This window comes from Mesoplodon bidens (assembly GCF_964165515.1).
Source record: "Mesoplodon bidens genome assembly, chromosome: 1".
Taxonomy (NCBI): Eukaryota; Metazoa; Chordata; class Mammalia; order Artiodactyla; family Ziphiidae; genus Mesoplodon; species Mesoplodon bidens.
Genome location: NC_138176.1, coordinates 139156178 through 139178796, shown reverse-complemented (window position 1 = coordinate 139178796; position 22619 = coordinate 139156178). Strand labels below are relative to the sequence as shown.

Below are 22619 nucleotides of genomic sequence, written 5' to 3'. Positions count from 1 at the left end.
GGGCTGCCAGCATTTTCAAGCCCAGCAAAGATAGCATTACACTCAGGATTACCTCGTCATGGTTACTTTACCTTCATGAACATGCTAAATCCAGTTTTAAGGAGATCAGTGAGGCCTGAAGACATGTGTTCAATGTCAACGGGATCTGGCCTCTCGGGATTAAATATTTCCTCCACAACCTGCTTCAACAACGGCTTATAGGATGCCTGGAAAGACAAAACATTGTGCTGTAAGTAAAAGGGTTTGTTTGATTTGCCTAGAGAGAGGGTAGCTTTCTCTGCACCAAACGAAGCAAAACCAGTTTATTCTGATACTCAGCAATGGCTGATTCTCTGTGTGTGAAAAGACAATATGACAACATTGATTTGGGGGGGAAATTTTTATCCCACTACACTAGCACTATTTTTTATTCCTCACACTCCCTTCCACAAGCAAATGCCTCTTACCAGAGCTATAATCCTAGTATGGCTAATTTTTCAACCTAGATTTAAAGCGACAATTTTTTGCATGAAGTATACTGAAAAGCAAAGTATTGTCAGCTGATACAGACAGGAAGACAATCTCCTAAACATTCTTAGAATTACGCTCCCTTCTGCTAGGATCCCAAATGTTTTCTTACAGTGTATTGTCACTATCCAAGTCCAAAGCAATCCCTCCGTCTTTTAGAGAGGTCAACTCTAAGTACAAGCTGGCCAGAAAAAGCAGCCAAGATGCCCAAAGAAATCTGACCAAGGTCAGGGCTTAGAGAAAGCAAGCCACGTGGATTATGAGGACTATGAGGACTATGAGAATTTCAGTAGAATTAAGCTGATGTGAATTTACAGCAACTACAGTTTGGTAAATGGTGCTAAATCTATCCACATTTAGGTAGTATTTGGAGGCAGCTGCCTCTGACCAATGTATATTCTAAGCATGTTCCCCCACCTCTTTCCTTGGGTCTCCTCACTACCAAGCTTTTCCTCTCTCCTTCCCTTCGCATCGGCTGGACCACCTTCCTCCCAGTCTTGTTGCTACCTCTGCTGCTCCAGATATGTTCGGCAGCCCAGTTTGAGCATGAAGGGTGAAGGAGGAGGAATGTCTTCCCTCAAAGCACTCTGCTATATCTATTACAGGCTCAGGAAAGCCAGGCTATAACAGCACTGTAGAGATGTCATGAACTGTTTCTGTCTTTGCACTGGCCAAATCTGTAACCGGCCTTTAGCCAGTGTTGAGGATATTTGGTATGTTAACTTCACCTCTGGCTTCATCTTGCTTTTCGTAGTCATTTTTTACTCTTATTTCCCCCTTATTCCAACTTTCTTACTTGAAATACCTTAGAAATAAAGCAGGGTATAAACCATCAAAATCATAGACAGTCGTTTAGCTAGAAGGTAACTGGTGCATTTATCAAGGATAAGATGCAGGGAGAAATAGCAGCTGTTGAGTTGAGGGTGCAGCTCTCCTCTGCTTATTAGTCAAATAGACCATCGCATGCCCAGAGATCTCACAGGCAAATGCTCATGAAAGGGAAAGCACTGGGCAGAGACACCGATAACACAGAAATTGAAAAAAACAAAAACTGTGAGTCAACCTTCCTAATACCAACATAGATTTTAAAAATTTATCATACAGGCAAAAATACAGAGGCTTGAAAATACACTTTTTTGATGAGGCTGTGGGGAAACAGACACGCTCATATACTGCTGGTGGGAGTGTAAATTGTTACAATCGGTGTAGAGAGTAATCTGGCAATATCTATCAAAGTTACAAATGCATCCGACCTAGCAATTCCACATCTAGGAATTTATCCTACAAATATGCTAATATATGCAAATGAGATCCACAAAGGGCTTTTTATTGTTTATAATAGCAAAAGATTAGAAACTCATGTGGCCGTCAGTAGGGAGTTGTCTCATAAATGGGATACATCCACATGAAGGAATGCTATGGAAGTGAAGAGGGAAGCTCTGTGCTGATGGTAAAAAGCAAGGTGCAGAATAAATCATAAGTGGAAGAAGCAAGGTGAGGAACAGTGTGTATGATGGGCGTTTGTGTAAAATGTGCCAAAGGGAATATGAAAGTTTGCATTTGCTGAAACATGCAAAAAATAAACTCTGGTGTGATATACAGAATCACCATGAGCAGTGATCATGGAGTGGGGGACCGGACAAGGGACAAAGGTGGGAGGAAGCCTTTTCACTATATTCCTTTTTTAAAAAGCACAGTTAAAACACCACTACACACACACACACACGGCAAGAATCGCCTTTTTTTCCCTCATCTGTTCAAAATTAATAAATGATTTATGCATGGAAGAGATTCGAGTAAAGCACACCAAAACGTAAACGAGGGCTAACTCTAGGTTCTGGGAGTAGGGGACATTATTTTCTTTTTTTTCTAAATTTTAGAAATTGACGGGTATACTTCTGGAATCATAAAACAATCCAATAAATATTTTCAATGTTAAAAAAAAAAGTTCATGGAATGGCCTCTGAATTCTACAAATCCTCTTCCCTGAGTAAATTGTCTTGAAAACTTTTCTACCATCTCAGCCCTCCAGATATTTAATCTCTTAAACTTTAATCTCTTTAAACTGCTCTCCGTGGAGAAGTCCTTAGGCCAATACTCTGCTACCTTATCATCATTATCATCAAATATTCATCGACTGCTTCTGTAGAAATAGAATCCAATTTTTGGACAGGCACATGATCAACTGGCTGAAAGACTCCATTCTCCAGCCTTCTCTGCTGTTGGGTCTGCAAGTTCTGGGCAATGAGATGTAAGTAGAAGGGGAGTGGGACTTTCAGAAGTTTTCTATTTTTAAAGGGGAAGGGTATGCTTTCCCCCCCTTTCTCTGTTTGCTGCCTGGAACATGGAAGTGATGACTGGAGCTCCAGCAGCCACTGTGTAAGACAGGGCCATTCCTTAGAGATACTGGAGCAGAGGGTTGGAAGAAACCCAGGTCAGTGGAGACTGGTGGAGCCACTATAAACCTAACACGGATGTACTGAATCAGGACCTACTTATGTGACAAGACAAAACCTTGCATGTTTAAGCCTTACGTTTCACATCTTGTTACTTGCTACTGAATGAAATTCTAACTGATACAAAGCACAAAGGGAAGATAAAGAAATAAAAAGGCCATTTCTTCTTTCCAGGAGTTTACAGTTATTTGTTTTATTAGTCTACGTATAGTTATATAGAATAACATTAAGCAGAACCACAGAGAAGTACACATACGCTGTCACATTTAAGAGAGGAGAGAGTATACCCTCAACCTACAGAAAACAAAAGAGGCTGTTGCTCCCCGTAGGATGTACCTTCTGTAAGAAGGAAGAGTAGTGATCCTGAGAAGAGCTCAGGTATAGGAAAAAGTTGGTCCTGTTGTCCAGCTAAAACACTATGCCTAGGGCCTCCTCTGTGCAAAGTACAGTGCACCAGGGTGACAGGACTGCTCTCAGGGCTCCAGAAGCCCCCATGTAGACTGTGAGACAGGGAAAGAAGGAAGCGTAGAGGGTTAGGGATCTTGCTCTCTCTCTTGCTCCAATATCAGCTTTCCAATTTCTTCTTTAAAACGACTAAGCACAGAACAACTAAATAACATTGTCCATTTAAAGAGCATGATTTGGGAAAAGACTTTCTTAGGTACAAAGCAGTACTAGTCTCTTGTCTTCTTAGCAAACACATTTCTTAGTTTTCCCAATTAGGGTTTTAATCATGAGAACTTTTGGCTCCTTCCTCACTTAGTTTGGATTTTTTTCTTCCCCAAATCATGTCACTGAAATCTGATTGAAATGAACAGCTTTTGGCAGTAGCTTCTTAGATGAGGATCCTCTAACTGTCATGGAATTTTCTATTCAGCCAGAAGCTACCCACTTCTCAGCAAAGGACCATAGAAGGCGGTGATGGGGAGACAGTCTTGCCCTGGTGCCCTGCTCACAAGTTTCCCTCACATGTTAAAAAGGACCAGAGGGGAGATTAGTCATGTAGTTTGTCTACATAAGAGTATTAACCATAGAAATGATCAGTTTTCATCATAAAGGAAAACTTTGTCTTCTGCTATATCTTATTTCTGTGCTGGTTACTTGAGGGCCCTTGTCTATCTTGTTTACCACTGAATCCCCATGGCACACAGTAGGTGCTCAGTAAAGACTGTTGGATGAATATGCTCACAGAGGTTTAGCTAATAAAACTCTACTCTCATGTCAAACAAAAAAAAAGAGTGTTAACCAGAGTAATTTAATTTTCCTAATCAAACATTCACTGTCAGTTCATCTTTCAGGGGGGAAGGAGAGGAATTAAAAACAGACAAATTCATCCTTATTTCTTGCTTATACCACATCCAGTGTGTGCTGGCAGTAAGGGGTCTGTGCCCTACAGTGCAGGGCCTACGCAATCATTCAGACACCCAGGTTCCTGTTATTGAGTAGCCCCACCAGTCCCTAGAGCACTGGAATCCCACACTGAAGCCTTTGCGTCTCATCAGCAGAGGATGAAAGAGAGAGAGTATGGAGGATTTCCAGAGAGATTTTATGGGCTCAGCCTGAAAGTGGTCTGTATTACTTCTGCCCATTGTTCATTGGCCAGAATTAGTCACAAACTTACATTTACCTGCAAGAGAATGTGGAAAATGTGCTCTAACTATGCCAGAAGGAAAAGGAAATGGAGTTTGGGGAACATGTATAGCATTGTCTCTGCCACAGACACACCGTAAAGTCTGGATTCAAACATTAATATAATTATTTCCTTAATAACTGGCAGGTTGCTTGTTGTAGGCAAAGGATTATTAAACCTCTCTTCCCTTCTACATAAGAATCCGACCTTTGGTTAACTTTCTAGCTCTGTTTCCCTGGAAACCTGATAAGGGAAGAATGTCAAACTCTAGCCAGGCAAGATTGCTTATGATAAAAATGACCCCTGCTTAGTAAATTGCATTAGACTGGGAGAACTATAAGTACTGGACAGAAAGCCAGGGCTTGGGGCTTCTCTTGAGTATGATGACTCTTGTGTAGTTGGCCATGGCCCTCGGAGGAATGCTGGAAGTCATGTCAGTGGAGTTGTTTCAGAGAAATTGGCTCCTATAGGATATGAGGGTTTTCCGCCAGAGGACTCCAGTCCCTACCCTTCCCTCCATGTGAGCCTAGTTCCCTCACTGCTCAGCTGTCACTTCAGGACCAAACCGAACAGCTCCTGGGTAGCTGCATGGCCTGTTTCATGACGGTCACAAGGACTACTCGAGAGGAGAAAAATGCCCGCTGTTCCCTACTGCGAGCTATGTTCCTGTCCTGGGCAGACGGGTGCAAATGGGGGCTATGACCGCAGAGATGACTTATCTACTAGGCACAGAATGCACGATGCCTAGGGCCCACAGGACTGTTAGCGACCCATGAAAATGCATTGATTTCTTTTAAAATGAGAAGAAAAAAATGAACTTTTCGGTCAAAGATAATGTTTTGATATATAATATTAATATATTTGTCTCTATACCAAGGAAACTATAATTATATATATAATTGCATATGTGTAAATATAAGAATATGAATATATTCAGTCAATGTATTCAAATATATATATTTATATATGATTTTTATTATAATATTTAATAAATACTTCTTCACATAAATATATATAGAGAGATTTTAATACAGGAAGAAGGCCATGAAGGCAAAAGTGCTTAGGGCAATGAAAATCACAATGTGGCCCTGTATGACAGTCTCATGAGGCTAGCTTGAAGGTTTGGCAGAGCCTAATGAGACCCCCATGGGTGTTACACATGAAATAGATGAAGTTTCAAAAAAAATCAGAAACTCTCTCTTTTTCTTTAAATGACCAATATCTGTTCCAGAACAAACTGGGCTTTTTTTTTTTTTTTTTTTTTTTTTTTTTGCTGTATGTGGGCCTCTCACTGTTGTGGCCTCTCCCATTGCGGAGCACAGGCTCCGGACGTGCAGGCCCAGCGGCCATGGCTCACAGGCCCAGCCGCTCTGCGGCACGTGGGATCCTCCCGGGCCGGGGCACGAACCCCTGTCCCCTGCATCAGCAGGCGGACTCTCAACCACTGCGCCACCAGGGAAGCCCCAAACTGGGCTTTTAATATACCAGAGTTAATCAAAATATGAAAAATAAAATACTTGTTTCTATGTCTCTGGTTACTCTTCTGCAGTATATGATTAGATCTAGAAGGTTCTTATTGACCTGATTCCAACTCTTGAAGAAAGGTGCTGAGCATAGCAACAGTTGATGACATTACACATAAGTCAGAGACAATTTTGAGAAACTAGTCTAACTCCAACAGCTTTTTTTTTTTTTTTTTTTTTTTTTGCGGTACGTGGGCCTCTCACTGTTGTGGCCTCTCCCGTTGCAGAGCACAGGCTCCGGATGCGCAGGCTCAGCGGCCATGGCTCACGGCCCCAGCCGCTCTGCGGCATGTGGGATCTTCCCGGACCGGGGCACGAACCCGTGTACCCTGTATCGGCAGGCGGACTCTCAACCACTGCGCCACCAGGGAAGCCCCCAACAGCTTCTTGAATTTGGCGCACCTTAAAGATGGCCTAGGACAGGGGTCCCCAACACCCGGGACACGGACCGGTACCAGTCCTAGGCCTGTTAGGAACTGGGCGCACAGCAGGAGGTGACCGGCGGGCGAGCGATGCATCATCTGCCGCTCCCCATCGCTCGCGTTACTGCCTGAGCCATTCCCCCTGCCCCCAGCAACCCGTGGAAAAATTGTCTGCCATGAAACTGGTCCCTGGTGCCAAATAGTTTGGGGACCCCTGGCCTAGGATATCCGTTTCCGAGAAAACTGGAGTTGTTGCCACAATCACACCCCCAACAGTCGTGCTGCTGACCTTAGCTTTGCTGGTTGGTGTTGGTGCAGCCAGGACCTCTCTTGGTCCTGCCACTGCAGATGCTTCTCTCTTTTTTGCAGAACCGACTCTGAACAACCAAGTTCTCAGAACTAGATTTGTACTGAGAGTATTTATTTTGTTTCAATCCAAGATTGTACAGAAAAACATTTGTTCAAAACTGGTCTTGGCTTTGACTACTCCATGGCTTATTTATTTTTATTTTTTGCTGCAGTATGACTGATTGTTTTTCTCCTTTCATCTTCTTAAGGAAAATGGTTTGCGCTGCAGATTAAAAAGTGGTTCATTTGTCTATCTGTTCATCCATCCATCCATCCTTCAAACCAGAAGCAGATTACTTAAAAATTTTTTTGATTAAAGTCCCTTCAACTTCAATATGAGGAAATCAAAGCCCAAAGCTATTAATTAACTTGCTTGAATTCACACAGGCAGTTAGGAGTTAGACTAGAGGACAGAGCCAAGTATCCTGGCCCCCAGCATAGCCCTGTCTCACGCAGAGCCTTTCAAAAAGGATGCTAGCAGGTCTAGGGTTAGGTAGATAGAATCAGAAGGAAGAACAGAGCTTAGTGCTTGGAAAAGACCAGCTGGTGGCCAGAGCTGGGGACTGTTGATGTTGATGAAGAGACTGGGCCTACAGACTGTTCAGAGTGCATATTTCACCGGGCACAAGATGAATCAGGCCTCCTTGGGCCCTGCTGGCTCTAAAGGCTCTGGTTCAACATGCCGGAGGCACAGAGGACAGTGCGCATCTGTGGGGAGTTTCCTCCAGGGAAGCACGGCACTTTGAGACTTCTGCCAAAACCCGTCATGCAAGAGCCGTGCAATATTTTGTCTGAAAGGGCTCATAAGCTCCTTGCCCTGAGTCATCTGAGAAACAGCAGCACATCAAACACTGACATTTAGGAAGGAGGTTAAGCCTCCCATTAAACTGGAACATTTGTAGTAAGAAATGAAAGCATAAGAAGACTTGCTGCACAGGCAAAACTGGGGCTTACGTTTCCGGTCAACAGAGTCTATGGACAAACATGACTTTTCCAAACAAACGGGTGTCAGCAGTAGACTCTGACCAAATGCCACAGCTAATAGGACAGTCAGCTTAAGAATGACTCCCTTTCTGTGTAGCCCATCTCCTAATAAAGGAAATGACGAAATGCTACGAAAGAGGACAAAGAGAAGGTCTATTTTGTCCTTTACTACAACTGTTAGAGACAATGCTTACATAGCGCTGTCTATGTGTCAGCTCCTATTCTGAGAGCTTTACATATATTATTCAGAGCACTTTTTTTTGTTTTGTTTTGTTTTTGCGGTATGCGGGCCTCTCACTGCTGTGGCCTCTTCCGTTGCGGAGCACAGGCTCCGGACACGCAGGCTCAGCGGCCATGGCTCACGGGCCCAGCCGCTCCGCGGCATGTGGGATCCTCCCGGACCGGGGCATGAGCCCGTGTCCCCTGCATCGGCAGGCGGACTCTCTACCACTGCGCCACCAGGGAAGCCCTACTTTTTATTTTTAAACAAAAATAGAATAATGCTTTACAGAATGATCTACATCTACACCCAATAGATGTACATCTACACCCAACAGAACATGAACCCCTGTTTTATTCTGAATTCTCCAAGCAGAGCCCAGGACAAGGATGCAAATACAGTCCTTGCCAAGTATATTTAGATCCCACTCATTTTATTGGTTGCACAGCATTTCACTAAGTGTCTGTATAATTATTATTTAACCCCCTCAAGATACACATATACTCCCTGCCTTGTCCCCACTTCCACTCACTGACATTTAGGATTTTGGGTGAATGAGTTGATGTTATTGACTCACTGTAAGGGAAGTGTATGCAACAAGGGAAAGTTCATTTTCCAAAGGCGATGGCTGCTCAGACAGGGTTCTGAGGTCTGGAGAAACTGTGTTGGTAGCAGGGAGATAAAGTCTAGGAAACTTATCACTGTCCTTATTATGCCCAAGATTTATAGCTAATACATGTTTATGTGAAGTTGGCCAAATTAGTCACCATGATGATCATAAAACTGAAAAGGCCTCATTAATTTAGTGGTTTATCTTCCCTTTGCCAATGATAGCAGCCACTTGCTTCTTGATACCCTTTGGTCTAAATTTCATCATATATCAACAGTTCTATCACGTCTTCTAGGACCAGTCCATACCGCCATATTTAAGATTGGTAATTTTTTTCATGACAAAACTACAACTGATTAATTATCTGAGTGATTTTATCTGTATTTCGTGGTAGTGATGTTCTCAGATCATTGAACAAAAGATGGGAATTTAGGGCTTCCCTGGTGGCACAGTGGTTGAGAGTCCGCCTGCCGATGCTGGGGACATGGGCTCGTGCCCCCGTCCGGGAAGATCCCGCGTGCCGCGGAGCGGCTGGGCCCGTGAGTCATGGCCGCTGAGCCTGCGTGTCCGGAGCCTGTGCTCTGCAACGGGAGAGGCAACAACAGTGAGAGGCCCGCGTACCGCAAAAGAAAAAAAAAAAAAAAAAAAAGATGGGAATTTATATTACTAAGTTGAGTGCTAATTTCTAAGGTCTTTTGTGTCTTGATGGGTGATTTCAGCATCTGAGATGAGCACTATCGGTCATTATTTCTAGACCCTCCAGGAGAACCGCAGTGCAGCAAGCGGGGAGGTTTTGGGTTGGCAGCAAAGACCTGGCATCAGGCCCTGGCCCACCTGTGTGCCTGCTTCCTGGGTCTCGGGATGAGAATACCTCTCTGGCCTACTTGTTGTGAGGATCAAAGGGAAAACCAAATGTAGGGGACTCTTCAAGTATCAGCTACTATACAAATATATGGGAGGAAGAATCTGGATTTTGCTAGGTTGTAGCAGGTAACCTTAGCTGTTGTCTACCTGCCCACCTTAGAGAGTCAGCACCCTCAAGTTGAAGCCCTCACTATGTCATAGTCCCCACTAACAGCTCATTCAACTCTCCAAAAAGCCTTAGCAAATGGAGCGAATTTTACTATTTCATGGGGAGATGGAAGAGAAGATTCCTTCACACACTCCACAGCAAAACCTAATGATCTTTTCTGTCAGAAACATCTGTTCTTCCTTGAAAGCTCACCTCTGGCCACCAGGAACCTGAGGGTTGTCTCTTCCTTGTCCAACAGAGACTGCCCAGCCTTGATGGCTCCAGCTTTTCTTCATCTTCCCTTTGGGTCTTTCCGTGCCTCCCCCGCACCTCGCCCCACTGAGTTTTGATAGAGCAATTACCCCTTCAATCTTGGATTCTCATACCATCTTCCTACTCCCTGGTCAAAACATCCTTGCAAGGTTCTCCTACTCTCCTAATAAAGTGGTGGGGGCATTTTAAACAACAAACGTTTTTGCTGGCATCAACTTCTTTTTTCCTTGCCATAACATTATTAGGTAATTTTGCTACTCTTAGATCCAGAAACTTGGGCACTGAGGCCACCCCACATCTGGCGCTTAGGGACTTGCTTAAGGTGACAGAACAGCAAGTTCTGTTCTGACCTGTAATCCAGTGCTCATCTCACTGCATCAAGCCTGAAATACAAACAAATTGGGAAGCTTTCAGATTCAGGGGAACCCAGAACTCTGGACTACAAGGGCCTTGGATTTCATCTTGAACAAATCCTTCATTTTAGAGAAGTTAAAATGGAAACTTTTCTTTCAGTCTCTGAATCCTAAAAATACAACACAGATTAGACAGTTACTTTAAAACATATGTACTTGCCTGGTGGGTATGATTTCCAGGAACATATACAGACTTAAACTGTTTCATGAGATTCCGAGCTCCAGCAATATCCCGAAGCGAAGTAAAGAGTTCATCCACGGCACTTCTGGACTTGTGAAATGTCAGGTTAATTGAAGAGTCACAGCCTGAAACAATCCAGAGATATTTGCTTTGGTGAACAAATCTTTACATTGAGTTTTAATCATGACAGGTTGAGCTCATGTAACATAGTTGTTGTTGCTGTTGTTTTTTAACCCTATTCCCCCCTGGCTGTTCACCAACTGGGCTGTTTCAATCATCCCTGAGCAATGAAACACATTGACTGTAAATGCCTTTGACAGAAGTAGAACTCAGAATTGCCTGGGATTGCAGCCACTGGCTTCAACCCCTAGACTGCAGAAGTTTCACAAAAAGAAAGCTCCCCAGGGTCTAGTGTCCTCAGAACACAGCTTTGGGAAAAAAGGAGACACAAAGGAAAACACAACAGAGTACTGTGACGAACCGCTCTCACTTGAATCCTACCAACAGTTTCCATAAAATAGAACAGCAAGAATGAGAAACATCACAGAGTTGCTCCAATAACAGAACTTGCTGGGATGGGCATATAATGCGCTAACAAAGCATATGGCGTATTTCAAAAGGCAGCCATTCAAAGCTGATCAAACACAAAGGGGGCCTAATAAGAAGACTGTTCTCAGAAGTGGTTCTATTTCTTTTTGAAACTCGTAATAGATGGATTTCTTCTCTGTCTTGTTAGAAGCTCACGCAGAAGAGGAATGATCGTGGTAAGTCAGAAGTTCAAAAAATAGAGAAAGATTCAAGATGAGTATTTTTGACTGTTGAAATATTGCAGGTACATGAACTCATCAATCCCCATATCACCCTTATGAGACAGGAGCTATTCTTTCCCCCATACAAAGGATGAGGGAGCTGAGGGCCAGAGAGATTAAGGAACACTCCCATCAGCACACTGTCTATGTTCAGCCCATGTTCATTCAGTCATTCTGGACTGGTTCACCTGTAGGTTTGGGGAACAGTTCTTGTGCCCTCTGCTTCCTCCCTCAAGTACCTGCATGTCTGTCTCTGTGTCTGTCTGTGTGTCTCTGTCTCTGTCTCTGTCTCTGTGTATCTCTCCTCCTGTCTGGGGGCTTTCTCTGGTTAGAAGCATGGAAGTCAGCACTCAGAAACAACATAGCTTTCTCATCGCTTGGGGGGTACCATTCTGAATTGTGGTCTCCATAGCCTTATGGAGGGGGCAGTAAGACTGAGCCCCAGTTGCCCCCAACAGTAACTCACTCATGAATGCCTCTCTACTGGCTTTCCTTCCTCTCCTGTCTCACTTCCCTACGTTCTGACCACAAGGCCTAGGACATCTTCTGAAATACAGTACTTGCACCCAAATCCTTGTCTCAGGACACCAGAGCTGCCAGCGTGATTTTAACACAGGCAGCTTGGGTCCAGAATCTATATTCTTTTTTTTCAGAACAGATTTATTGAGGTTCAGTTCATACACCACACAGTTAACCCATTTCAAGTGTATAATTCAATAGCTTTTAGTATATTCACATAGTTGTACAATCATCATTCCTACAATCAACTTTAGAACATTTTTATCACCTCAACAAGAAACTCCATACCTGTTAACTGTCACTCCCCCTTTCCCCCTACCCCCACACCCTGGCACCACTGATCTGCTTTCTGTCTCTATGGATTTCCCTACTCTGGACATTTCATATAAATGGAAGCATAGAATATATGGTCTTTTGTGACTGGCTTCTTTCACTTAGCACAACGTTTTCAGGGCTCATCCAAGTTGTAGGATGCATCAGCGCTTAGTTTCTTTTTATTGCTGACTAACAGTCATTGCATAGATATACCACATTTTAAATATCCATTCATTGGTTGATGAACATTTGGGTGTTTCCACATTTTGGCTATTATGAATAATGCTTCTAGTTTTACATGTACAAGTTTTTGTGTGGACATACCTTTTCATTTCTCTTGGGTACATATTTAGGAATAGAATTTCTGGGTCATGTGGCAACTCTGTATTTAACCTTTTGAGGAATTGCTAGGCTGTTTTCCAAAGTGACAGCACCATGTGACATTCCCACCCTCAGTGTAAGAGGGTTTTCTCTGCATCCTCAAAAACGCTTGTTATCAACTATCTTCTTGATTGTAGCTTTCCTAGTGGATGTGAAGTGAGGAGACACTTGTTAATTTTGATAAAGAGAGAAGTTTTGAGGGAGTAGAGGTAGATCCAAACAAGCTTCAGCTAAAATGGAGTGTATCTAAAGTACATAGGGAACATCCAAAGGAACCCAGTGGAAGCAGACACAGTGTGTAGATAGCTGAGCCTGTACTTTCAATAACTGTGGAACACTGTATATAACTCTTAAAGGGAGGGCAAAATTCTGAACTGTTTTTACTCACACTTCTGACACCAAATGTGTGGGCTTTTCCCCCCATACCAACCAATTCTCTAACTCTCCACACATCAACTGAGTGTCCTACAATTCAAATCAATTCTGCCACTAGCTATGTAGAGTTAGTGCAGACCCCACCCAGACTGCCCCCACTTCAGATGCCAAGTTTAAATCCCAGGTTGCCAGTTGCACTCCTGACCTATCAATCAAGGGTTCCCATGACCCATTCCTCAGGTTCAATAATTTGCTAGAACAGCTCACAGATCTCAGGAAATTTGAGTTTAAAGCAATTTGCTTTACTTACTGGGACCAGTTTATTACAAGGGATGCAACTCAGGAACAGTCAAATGGAAGAGATGCAGAGGGCCAGGTATGGGGGAAGGAGCGCAGGACTACGATGCCTTCTCCAGGTGCTCCACCTGCCCAGTACCTTCATGTGTTCACCAACCAAGAGGCTCTTCAAACACTATTGTTTAGGAGACTTTATGGAGGTTTCATTACATAGGCACAATTGATTAAATTATTGGCCACTGGTGATTAATGCATCTCTCAGCCCCTCTCTTCCCTCTGGAAGTTGCAGGGTAGGGCTGAAAGTTCCACTACTCTAAACATGCCTTGGTTTTTCTGGCAACCAGCTTCCATCCTGAAGCTATTATTCCCCCAACCACCAATCATCCCATTAGCATATAAGACACTCTCATCATTCTGGAAATTCCAAGGGTTATAAGAGCTGTGTGCTAGGAGCTGTGGACAAAGACCAATATGCATATTTCTTATTGTATCACAAAAATCCTCTGACCAGTCTTTATTTCCTGGTCTCCAGAAATGTCCAACTCACTGTCATTAAAAAAATCAAAAAGGTGGTAAAGCCTAGTGAGAGGAAGCCTCCCTGTGTTCAGTGAACTCCAGTGGGGAAGCAGGGATTCGACAGAAAATTCAGGGAGTTCGTGTACACTCTCTAGAATTCTATGCCAAGCTTTGTGTCATTTTCTGAGAAGCATGTCCACAACTTCCTCCTGATTCTTAAAGAGGTTCATAACCAAGAAAAGGTGAAAAGGTGAGACCCACAGGTCCAGAGCATCTATTGATATCATACCATGCTTACCCTTGGCATTGCAGCTCAGCTGAGATACATCAATTTGCACATTAGTCAATAATCAGCCAGAAGAAACCCTGGAAGCCAATGGCTTCTCTCTGATTCATGTGGCTTCTTTCCTTAAACTCCCAGCCTGAGCTATTTAAAGTATGGGAAATTACATCAATTATATCTAAGTGTTGTATACTATGTACTACTACTCCTTTAAATTAAAAAATGGCATGAAAACAAGAAGAAAGCATTACTAGTTCTAACACCATGCATAGTGTTTCAATTCTTCTAAAACACAATTCAGCTAATAGGCTAAACTTCTTAAATTTAAAGTAATTCTATAGAACAGAAAGGTTCATACAAATTTTTATATGGTCTCCTTCAACTTTTTGAAAAGTGAGGACTGTAATGTTCATCCATTAGGCTGAGTGGAATAGAATCATCTCCTGGATTATAGAGTACTGAAAATTATAAATTATACATGGAAATTGTAGATTATACGTTGGAAGTAGTTTAAGCAAAGGCTGTGTAATTCTGAAGAGTTAGGTCAATTGTGGAGCAGGTTGTTGATAGAAGAAATGTTTACAGATTACAGGTAAATTGAACTCAAAGGGACCCAACAGAAAAATAACACTGTCAGAGAAATTGCTGGAAGAAAAAAAAGTGCAAACTTTACAAATAAACTAAAACCTTCCTGAAAAACAGTCAATTATCTCCATTGTTCAAACCAGCTGCACAAGGGCAACTTCTGTCCAGTGGGTCTGTCCAGCGATCCTTTCCAATGTGTCTGTTATCCTCAAAGCAAGTCCTCTAAAATGTACATGTTTCTGGGACACTAGGCCAAAGGGGTCTCATCTCTGAGCATCTTCATAATTATATCAATCTTCACCAAAAGCAGGATTTACATTCACTTACCTAAACCCTATAATGAAAGTCTCTCACACACAGAGAAATGGGGATAAGAGAAGATAAATGACGTGTAAGATTGCAGCACCATCTCCAGCAAAATGTCCCTCTGACCTCCTCCACGTACACTGCCTCCCAGCATTCAGAATATCTCCTCTGTGAGTGCAGCTCATTCCATATCATGCTGCAATTAATAGCTAAAGGAGATGTGGGTGCAAAAGCTATGAAATGGGATGAATTCTTTTTTGGTGTAAAAGCTATAATCACTGAAAGCTCACTTATAGAATCACTTATGCCAGACACGATTCTAAGAAGTTTATACATATTAGCTCACTTAATCTCCTCAGAAACCCAATGAGGTAGGTACTATTATCATCCCCATTTTGCAGATGGGGAAACGGAGCCATAGAGAAGTTAAGTAACACACGGTCACTCAAGTAGTAAGTGGTAAAGCTAAGATGCAAACTCTTGCAGTCTAATGCCCAAGATGGTCGTGTTAACCACTCTACTCTGCTGCCTTCATATGTGCTGGAGTCCACATATGTAAAAGATCAGTAAAGCACTTAGTTCACCCTTAATATCGAAGAAGTGCTTTTACAATGGAGTGAATGGCAGATGCCTTTCTTCTTGGGAAGATCTGGGCCAGTCCCTGGGGGTAGATGCTAATAGTATGGTTTGCAGTTATACCCCAGGCCCATCTTTTGTGGCCACACAAGGTGTGGGATCTCCCAGGCCTGCTGCACACCCTCCATTGGATCTCTGCCCTGTAAGGCGCTGTATTCAGTTACTTCTAATAAGCCCCGGACAGCCTGTTCCATTAAGCCAGCTTATGAGATAACGGTGTTTTGTAAGGGACCCCTAAGTGTACAATTCCAGTCAATTCTCATTTAATCCACTTAGTTAAATAGATAATAAACCAGAAGCTGATCCTAGCCTTTGGCCAAGCACAATCTGCGTACTTCAGTTGCCTGCTCCTTGATAAGGGAGGCCCCCAGTCCCGCAGGGCACCCTTGTGTTCGCCTAAAATAGGGGATGACTCATGCCCCTGCAATTTCTTTCTTTGGAGGGCTTGGGGATCTCTTGGGCAGGGGTCCAGTTACTCCTCGGAGCAACAAAATAGGGCTCCTGTGTCCACATCTGCCCTCCCTCGTCCCCCTCTCACCCGTCTCCACTTACTGGAGTTGCTTTACTTCGGCAGAGGGAGGACAGCGGTTTCCATGGCTCTGTACACTGCAGGGACCCACATTTCCAGCAAAAACAAAAGTAAAATGGAGAGAAGGCCAAAGAGCTCAGGGATCTGAAACCATGCACCTCAGACTGGGACTTGAACCCATGCAGCCAGGACTCAAACGCAGCCAAAACCCAGTCTTCCAAGTGAGATCACACGCCTGGTCTCAGGACTTAATGAAGCTCAGCTTCTTGATGTCTCATCACAGAAAGAATTTAGTGAGAGACAAAGTGATAGGTAAGAAGTGGATTTATTTAGAGAGAAACACACTCCACAGACAGAGTGTGGGCCATCTCGGAAGGTGAGAAAGGCACCAGGGTATGGGGTTGTCAGTTTTTAGAGGGGTGGGTAATTTCATAGGCTAATAAGTGGGAGAAGTATTCCAGCTATTTCGGGAAGGGGTGGGGATTTCCAGGAATTGGGCCACCACCCACTTTTTGATCTTTGTGGTCGGTCTTGGAACTGTCATGGCGCCCGTGGGTGTGTCATTTAGCTTGCTGATGTGTCACAGGGAGCATATACTGAGGCTCAAGGTCTAGTTGGAAGTCGACTTGTCCACCACCTTGGACCCTTTTGGTTCGAATCAGTTTATGTCACGTCCTCAGGCTATGTCATTCTTTCAAAGGTTGTGCCCTTCCCCCTTCCCTCCTGTTTCAGATCCTCCTGGGAGGGCTGAAATAAAGCTGGACTCCTCACTCCAGTCTGCCTAAGTCCTTCTGTTTGGTTCTCTCACGGAGCAGGCTTGAACCTTTCTGGTGCATGGGGAACTTTTTCAAAAGAGCCTGGCTTCCAGAAGTTTGGTTTTATTTCTTAGGTATTCAGGAAAATAAAGCATCTTGTATCAGGAGGCTTCCTTATCCAAAGCTTCAGTCTGGATTAGAGATGAAGCACCCTCACCTAAGGCCTTCACACACACACACACACACACACACACACACACACACACACACACATGGAACCTGTATGGCTGGATAAGCTGGGGGACATGGCTGGAATTGGATTTTAAATGTCTCCCTATTGAGTGATATTATTCTCCTCACAGTTATAAAAGTCCCTTACATCTGACTGAGAAGAGCTAGGGTCAAAGAATATCAGTTGAGCCTGTTCAAGAGGTTCTTTTCTTATCTGGACCCAAATTATCCAAGGATGGCCTCCTCATCCTTCTTCTGGCCCAGAGGTTGAGAACATCAGGTCCATTTTCCAATTTGCATCCCACCCTCCTGTCTCTCAGCAAACCCCTGGCAGCAGGGGACCCATCTCTGTGGGCTCCTGGGGCAGTTACAGAAAAGGTTGGCTTGGGAGGGCAACGCGGCCAGAAAGCAGAAAGGGCAGAGCGCTGAGAAGTCATGACCTCCCTCATCCATCCGGCTGTCTGACATTGCCTTTTCTCTCTTTTCAAACCATTGTTTTAAACATGGAGTCCTTTTTCATGGATCTCTATAAAAGGTTGGCAAATGAAAACAAAAGCAAACAAAATAAAAAACCAAATAAACCTTAGCAAGTGGTATCACATCTGAAATCCTTTAGGGAGGTTGACTGTGTAAAACCACTCTTGAGTAGGGAAGTCCTGGTACTATTTATAATAGAAGTCCTCTTTTTCAAATGTGATTGGGACCAATAGGTGATTAGAAGTCATTTAAAGAGGGGGATCATGAAAAATTGATCTCTCTCCCACACATATACATACACATATATGTGTATTTGTGTGTATGTATAACTTTGTTTAAAATTAAAACACAAACATCTGTTTATTCACTACTGTTTTGAGAAAAGTCTTTTGTTTGAGTATTATCTGCTGATTAGAGTTCTTTTTTAAAAAAAATTATGTACTGTGTATAACTTCCAATTTTAGTCCATTTAAAGTGGAATAAGAAGTTAGACACCTGGGGCTCCCCTGGTGGCGCAGTTGTTGAGAGTCCGCCTGCCAATGCAGGGGACACGGGTTCGTGCCCCTGTCTGGGAAGATCCCACACGCCGCGGAGCGGCTGGGCCCGTGAGCCATGGCCGCTGGGCCTGCGCATCCGGAGCCTGTGCTCCGCAACGGGAGAGGCCACAACAGTGAGAGGCCCGTGTACAAAAAAAAAAAAAAAAAAAAAAGTTAGACACCTGTAGCACAATCTGAGAGCAGAATTCTTCTAGATTTTAATGGTTTTTTTCTCTTCAATCTTTCACAATCATCTTGTTTATACCTAATTCAAAAGCATGTTTAAAATGACTCATCTTTACTGAGTCTTTCAAAGCATTCAATTTGGTTTTTTCTCTGAAACAATTTTTTTTGAATTCATATTTCCTCAGAGAACATTTAACTAAACATTTAATTTATTTAATAACAAATACAACTGGCATAAGCAGGTTTGGGAACAAACATAACTGGCTCCTGGGAATCACACGGCTCAACCAGGATGAGCAGATGTGCCCAGGCAAGTGGAGGTTGTCTTAGAGCTCTGAGGGGGTCACAGTTTTGGCATGAGTTGTTCTATTTTACTGAGGGATCGCAGGATGTAAGTTATTTTGGTGAATGGGTCGTGTGGAGGCTGGTTGAGAACACATGAATTATATATATGTATTATTTATATTCATTGTATTTATATTATACATTATATTGTATATAAGTGAAAAATATTATACACACATATTTCTGAGGTCTCATATTTATACTACAGGGCAATGTATCTGTGTCATCAATCTAATATTTAATGACCTAGTGTGACTTCTAAGTTCTAACATAAAAAAACCCATAATCTGTTGTTTTTTTTTAATCAGCCTTCAGGTCTTACAGGGCTGGCTTCTTTCCTTGTAGGATCCTTGATCTACACTACATGGCAGGGGCTCCTCAGCAGGGTGCGGAGATAATGATGTAAATATGCTTGGATGAGAGTGTTAGTGAGCCTGGCCTAACAAAGAAAATCAGGGTCAGAAGGTGTCCCGGTGAGGCCACAAAGGGCCCAAGGCAGGGCTCATGGAGACGGGACCACCCCCGGAAGTCCCTCCATAGGTCTGCCCTCAGGCTCTCAGGCCACATCGGTCCCATGCCCCCTTGGTTCACTGGATCTTGCTCAGTGTCCTGGAATCTCCTAGCCTGTGGCCTCTAGTTATTGCTCCAATGACAGAGGAGGAAAGGAGGGGAGGGGTGGCGACATGCTCCAGGGAAGCCGGGGCTCTCCCTGCTTCTCCACTGGTCTCTAGCATAGCGCCTGGTTCCTAGAAGCACCCACAGAATATTTCTTAAATAAATGAATGGAGAAAACAGAGAGATAATGGGAAAAAGAGCTGAATCAGACCAAACACGCCATAAAGTGTGATTCTTGAGGAGCTGATAAACTATCTCTGCAGGAAATTTCAAACAAAGGGCTCCCAGATGGGTCTGAGCAAGTGCAGCCTCCACGTGTAAGTGGATCATCTCTCATAAAGGCTTGCTCGGTGAAGAGCAACCTCAATTGGCTGCATAAATTTGGCTTGTCTGTTTAATAAGCAAAACTAAACTCTACGTGGTTTGGGTGTACGTGCATATGAGATAAAACTGTTTTAAAAAGAAAGACAATGATAAATACAAGCTTCAGAAAATGGTTACCCCTGGGGGAGGAGGTGGGCAGGTAAGCAACCCTTTGGGATAGGGCGATGAATTCATGGGTGTTTATTATGTAATTATGCTTTATAATATATCTATATTGTATAATCTTTTAAATGTATCAGCTATCATCTTAAAATATATAACAGAACACAAAACCAGTCACACTACTTTTTTATGCCTCCAGCAAATTCAGCTTTTTATAACAGTTGGAAAAAGGGAAGAAATGACAGCTGAAATCTATTATAATTAGGCAGTTTGGGGAGGTGTGTGGACGTGGAAAGTCTTGTACAGCCACGAGAGAATGTGACTGCCCAGAATTCTAGCCCAGGGTCTGAGGCTTTTTGTGACAAAACATGCGGTGGGGGAATCCTGAAGGAAGGAACATCATCAGGAATACGCTTTGGAACTTGCATTTTTCATTAAGGCAGGGAACAAAGTCAAGTTGCTAGTGAGGCCCAGAAGGCAGGATGGAGGCAGGGGGACAAGCAGCCTCTTGATCCTGAACGTCTGTGCTGCTTCAGGAAGAGCCAAGGAGGCAGCAAGACCAATAACCCTGGGTCATTGCGGAAATAAGGAAACGGCCCCAACCATTCCAAAGCATTTCCTCCAAGATGCTTCTGAAAAGTCTCTCCAAAGCAGCTTTTTTGACTACCCTAACTATACCAACACAGGTTCTTTATCTTAAGATTTTATGTGGTTAATTAAGTATAAAAACTGCTGTGATGCCGCATCATGTTAAGTAGTACAATTTCATGTCGGCTATTATGTTATCCTATTAAATCGATCCAAGTCACCTTAGATAAAGGGACTGTGAAGTTCAGCATTCAGAGTAAGCGAAATACCAGGTTTGAGGCTATTTCTTTTCTTTTCTTTTGGCTGCGCCATGCAGCATGTGGAATCCTAGCTCCAGGACCAGCGATCGAACCCGTGCCCCCTGCAGTAGAAGCGGGGAGTCTTAACCACTGGACCGCCAGGGAAGTCCTGAGGCTATTTCTTTGTGTGTGTGTGTGTGTGTGTGTGTGTGTGTGTGTTACACGGGCCTCTCACCGCAGTGGCCTCTCCTGTTGCAGAGCACAGGCTCCGGACGCGCAGGCTCAGCGGCCATGGCTCATGGGCCCAGCCGCTCCGCGGCATGTGGGATCTTCCCGGACCGGGGCACGAACCCGTGTCCCCTGCATTGGCAGGTGGACTCTCAACCACTGCGCCACCAGGGAAGCCCTAGGCATTGATTTTTGATCAGTTACACAATCTCCTATTATCGGAGCTATCACCATAGGAAAAATCAGATTTCCCTTATATCATTTCGACTTTGGGCCCCCTTTCCAGGAATGAAACCTGCCACAAGTGGGAGAAATGCCCACATAACCACTTAAGCTCATGGTAATGAACCTTCCCAGTCCCAAGGAGGGCGGCTCCTTAACAGTAATCACAGAACCATCTCAAACCCGTATCTCACTCCCAATGCTTCCTAACAGGTTGATTGTTTTTATTCTGTTGAACTAATTCTATTGATTTACTAACTTGCCATTGATACCATAAGTCCCCTTTCAAAGCGTGCTGACATTTCTGGTTCTGAACAGCTCGACCTGGAGTGCTGGCCTCTCAAAGCTGACTTGAGAGATTACCTGCATCTGGTTGTTTTCACAAGCTGTCAGGTGACATAGCACCTGGAAGCCTCAGAGACCACTGTGACAATGACTACTGTTGATCTCCAGACCAGGAGAAAACAAGGCTATGCTACATGCACGTAAGGCGGTACCAGCGCATGGCCACGAGGTGAGCACAGCTGGCAGCTCTTCTGTTAATATTTACTTGCTTCTTGTCTGTTAATATTTGCTTGCTTCTTGTCTGTCCTTTTTGGGGTGCTACAAAAGCTGAAGCAGCAACAAAGGTAAGAAAACACGGAACAGATATAAACGTATGGTGGGGTAAATCTGATCTGCTTTATTTTTCTTTAAATTGAGTAAAGACTGCCATCATTTGATTTTAGCAGGGAATAGTATGCCCCCGGGGCACAGTTTCAGAACCAATGAGCTAGTTCGACATTTCAGAGAGAGGGAAATGGAAGCCCAGATGCTCCTTCCAAGACCTGCTGAGGCCAATCCCACCTGTCCTCCAGGAAGTGTGCCTCATGTACCACCACCTGCTACCAGCCCTGCACTTCGTTACCCTGCACACTCCCACACTTACCCTGTAGGGACAGGGTAATTCTCCAGTGCAGAGATGTGTGTGTGTTGGGGGTAGGGGTGATTCTACCTGACGCAGCTGCAGCAGAGGCCTAGGGCTCCCCCAAGAAGATGGCCTGGAAGGCTTCCTGGAGGAGCAGGCCAAGAAGGAAGCTGTGAAGGACCACATCAAGGTACACTCTTTCTGCTTCTTTCTGAATCCTACTTAGCCCAGGCCCAGTCTTGTTGCCAGTTTTACAAACAGTACCAAAGGTCCATTGCTTGCGAAGGATTCTTAAGAGATAAGGTTGTACCTTATTCTAGAAATGCCAATAAAATTGCGAGTGTGGGAATAATATGGTGTTGTTTTTAGCTGTGATATGCCACTGGGCAATGCTTTTTTTTTTGGCTGTGCCGCATGGCACGCAGGATCTTAGTTCCACTACCAGGGATTGAACCCATGTCCCCTGCAGTGGAGGCGCGGAGTCCAAACAACTGGGCTGCCAGGGAAGTCCCTGGTCAATGCTTTCTTGTCCAAGTTACAGTGAATAAATCACTCAGGGTTTGGTCTGTGTGCTAATTACACAAACCTGTGCTACAGCTAATCGTTCATTTGTAGAAAAGGATGCAATCAGAAGTCCAAATCATGGCACATTTAAAAGCCTTTCAAATAACTGT

The 22619-nt window shown here is 43.8% G+C and overlaps 1 protein-coding gene and 1 long non-coding RNA gene across 2 annotated transcripts in view; one reads left to right on the top strand and one right to left on the bottom strand.

Annotated features, from left to right (window-relative positions):
- LOC308626953 overlaps positions 1–22619 on the top strand; it is a 786846-nt gene that overhangs the window by 183733 nt on the left and 580494 nt on the right. The gene's annotated exons all lie outside the window — the stretch shown is intronic.
- Positions 1–22619, bottom strand: part of SCFD2 (sec1 family domain containing 2) — a 394906-nt gene that overhangs the window by 26621 nt on the left and 345666 nt on the right. Inside the window, exons 6-7 of the mRNA XM_081252366.1 lie at positions 10559–10704; positions 72–206 (exon numbers count right to left, since the gene is read on the bottom strand). Of these exons, the coding sequence (XP_081108492.1) occupies positions 72–206; positions 10559–10704 (281 nt within the window). The remainder of the gene's footprint in view (positions 1–71; positions 207–10558; positions 10705–22619) is intronic.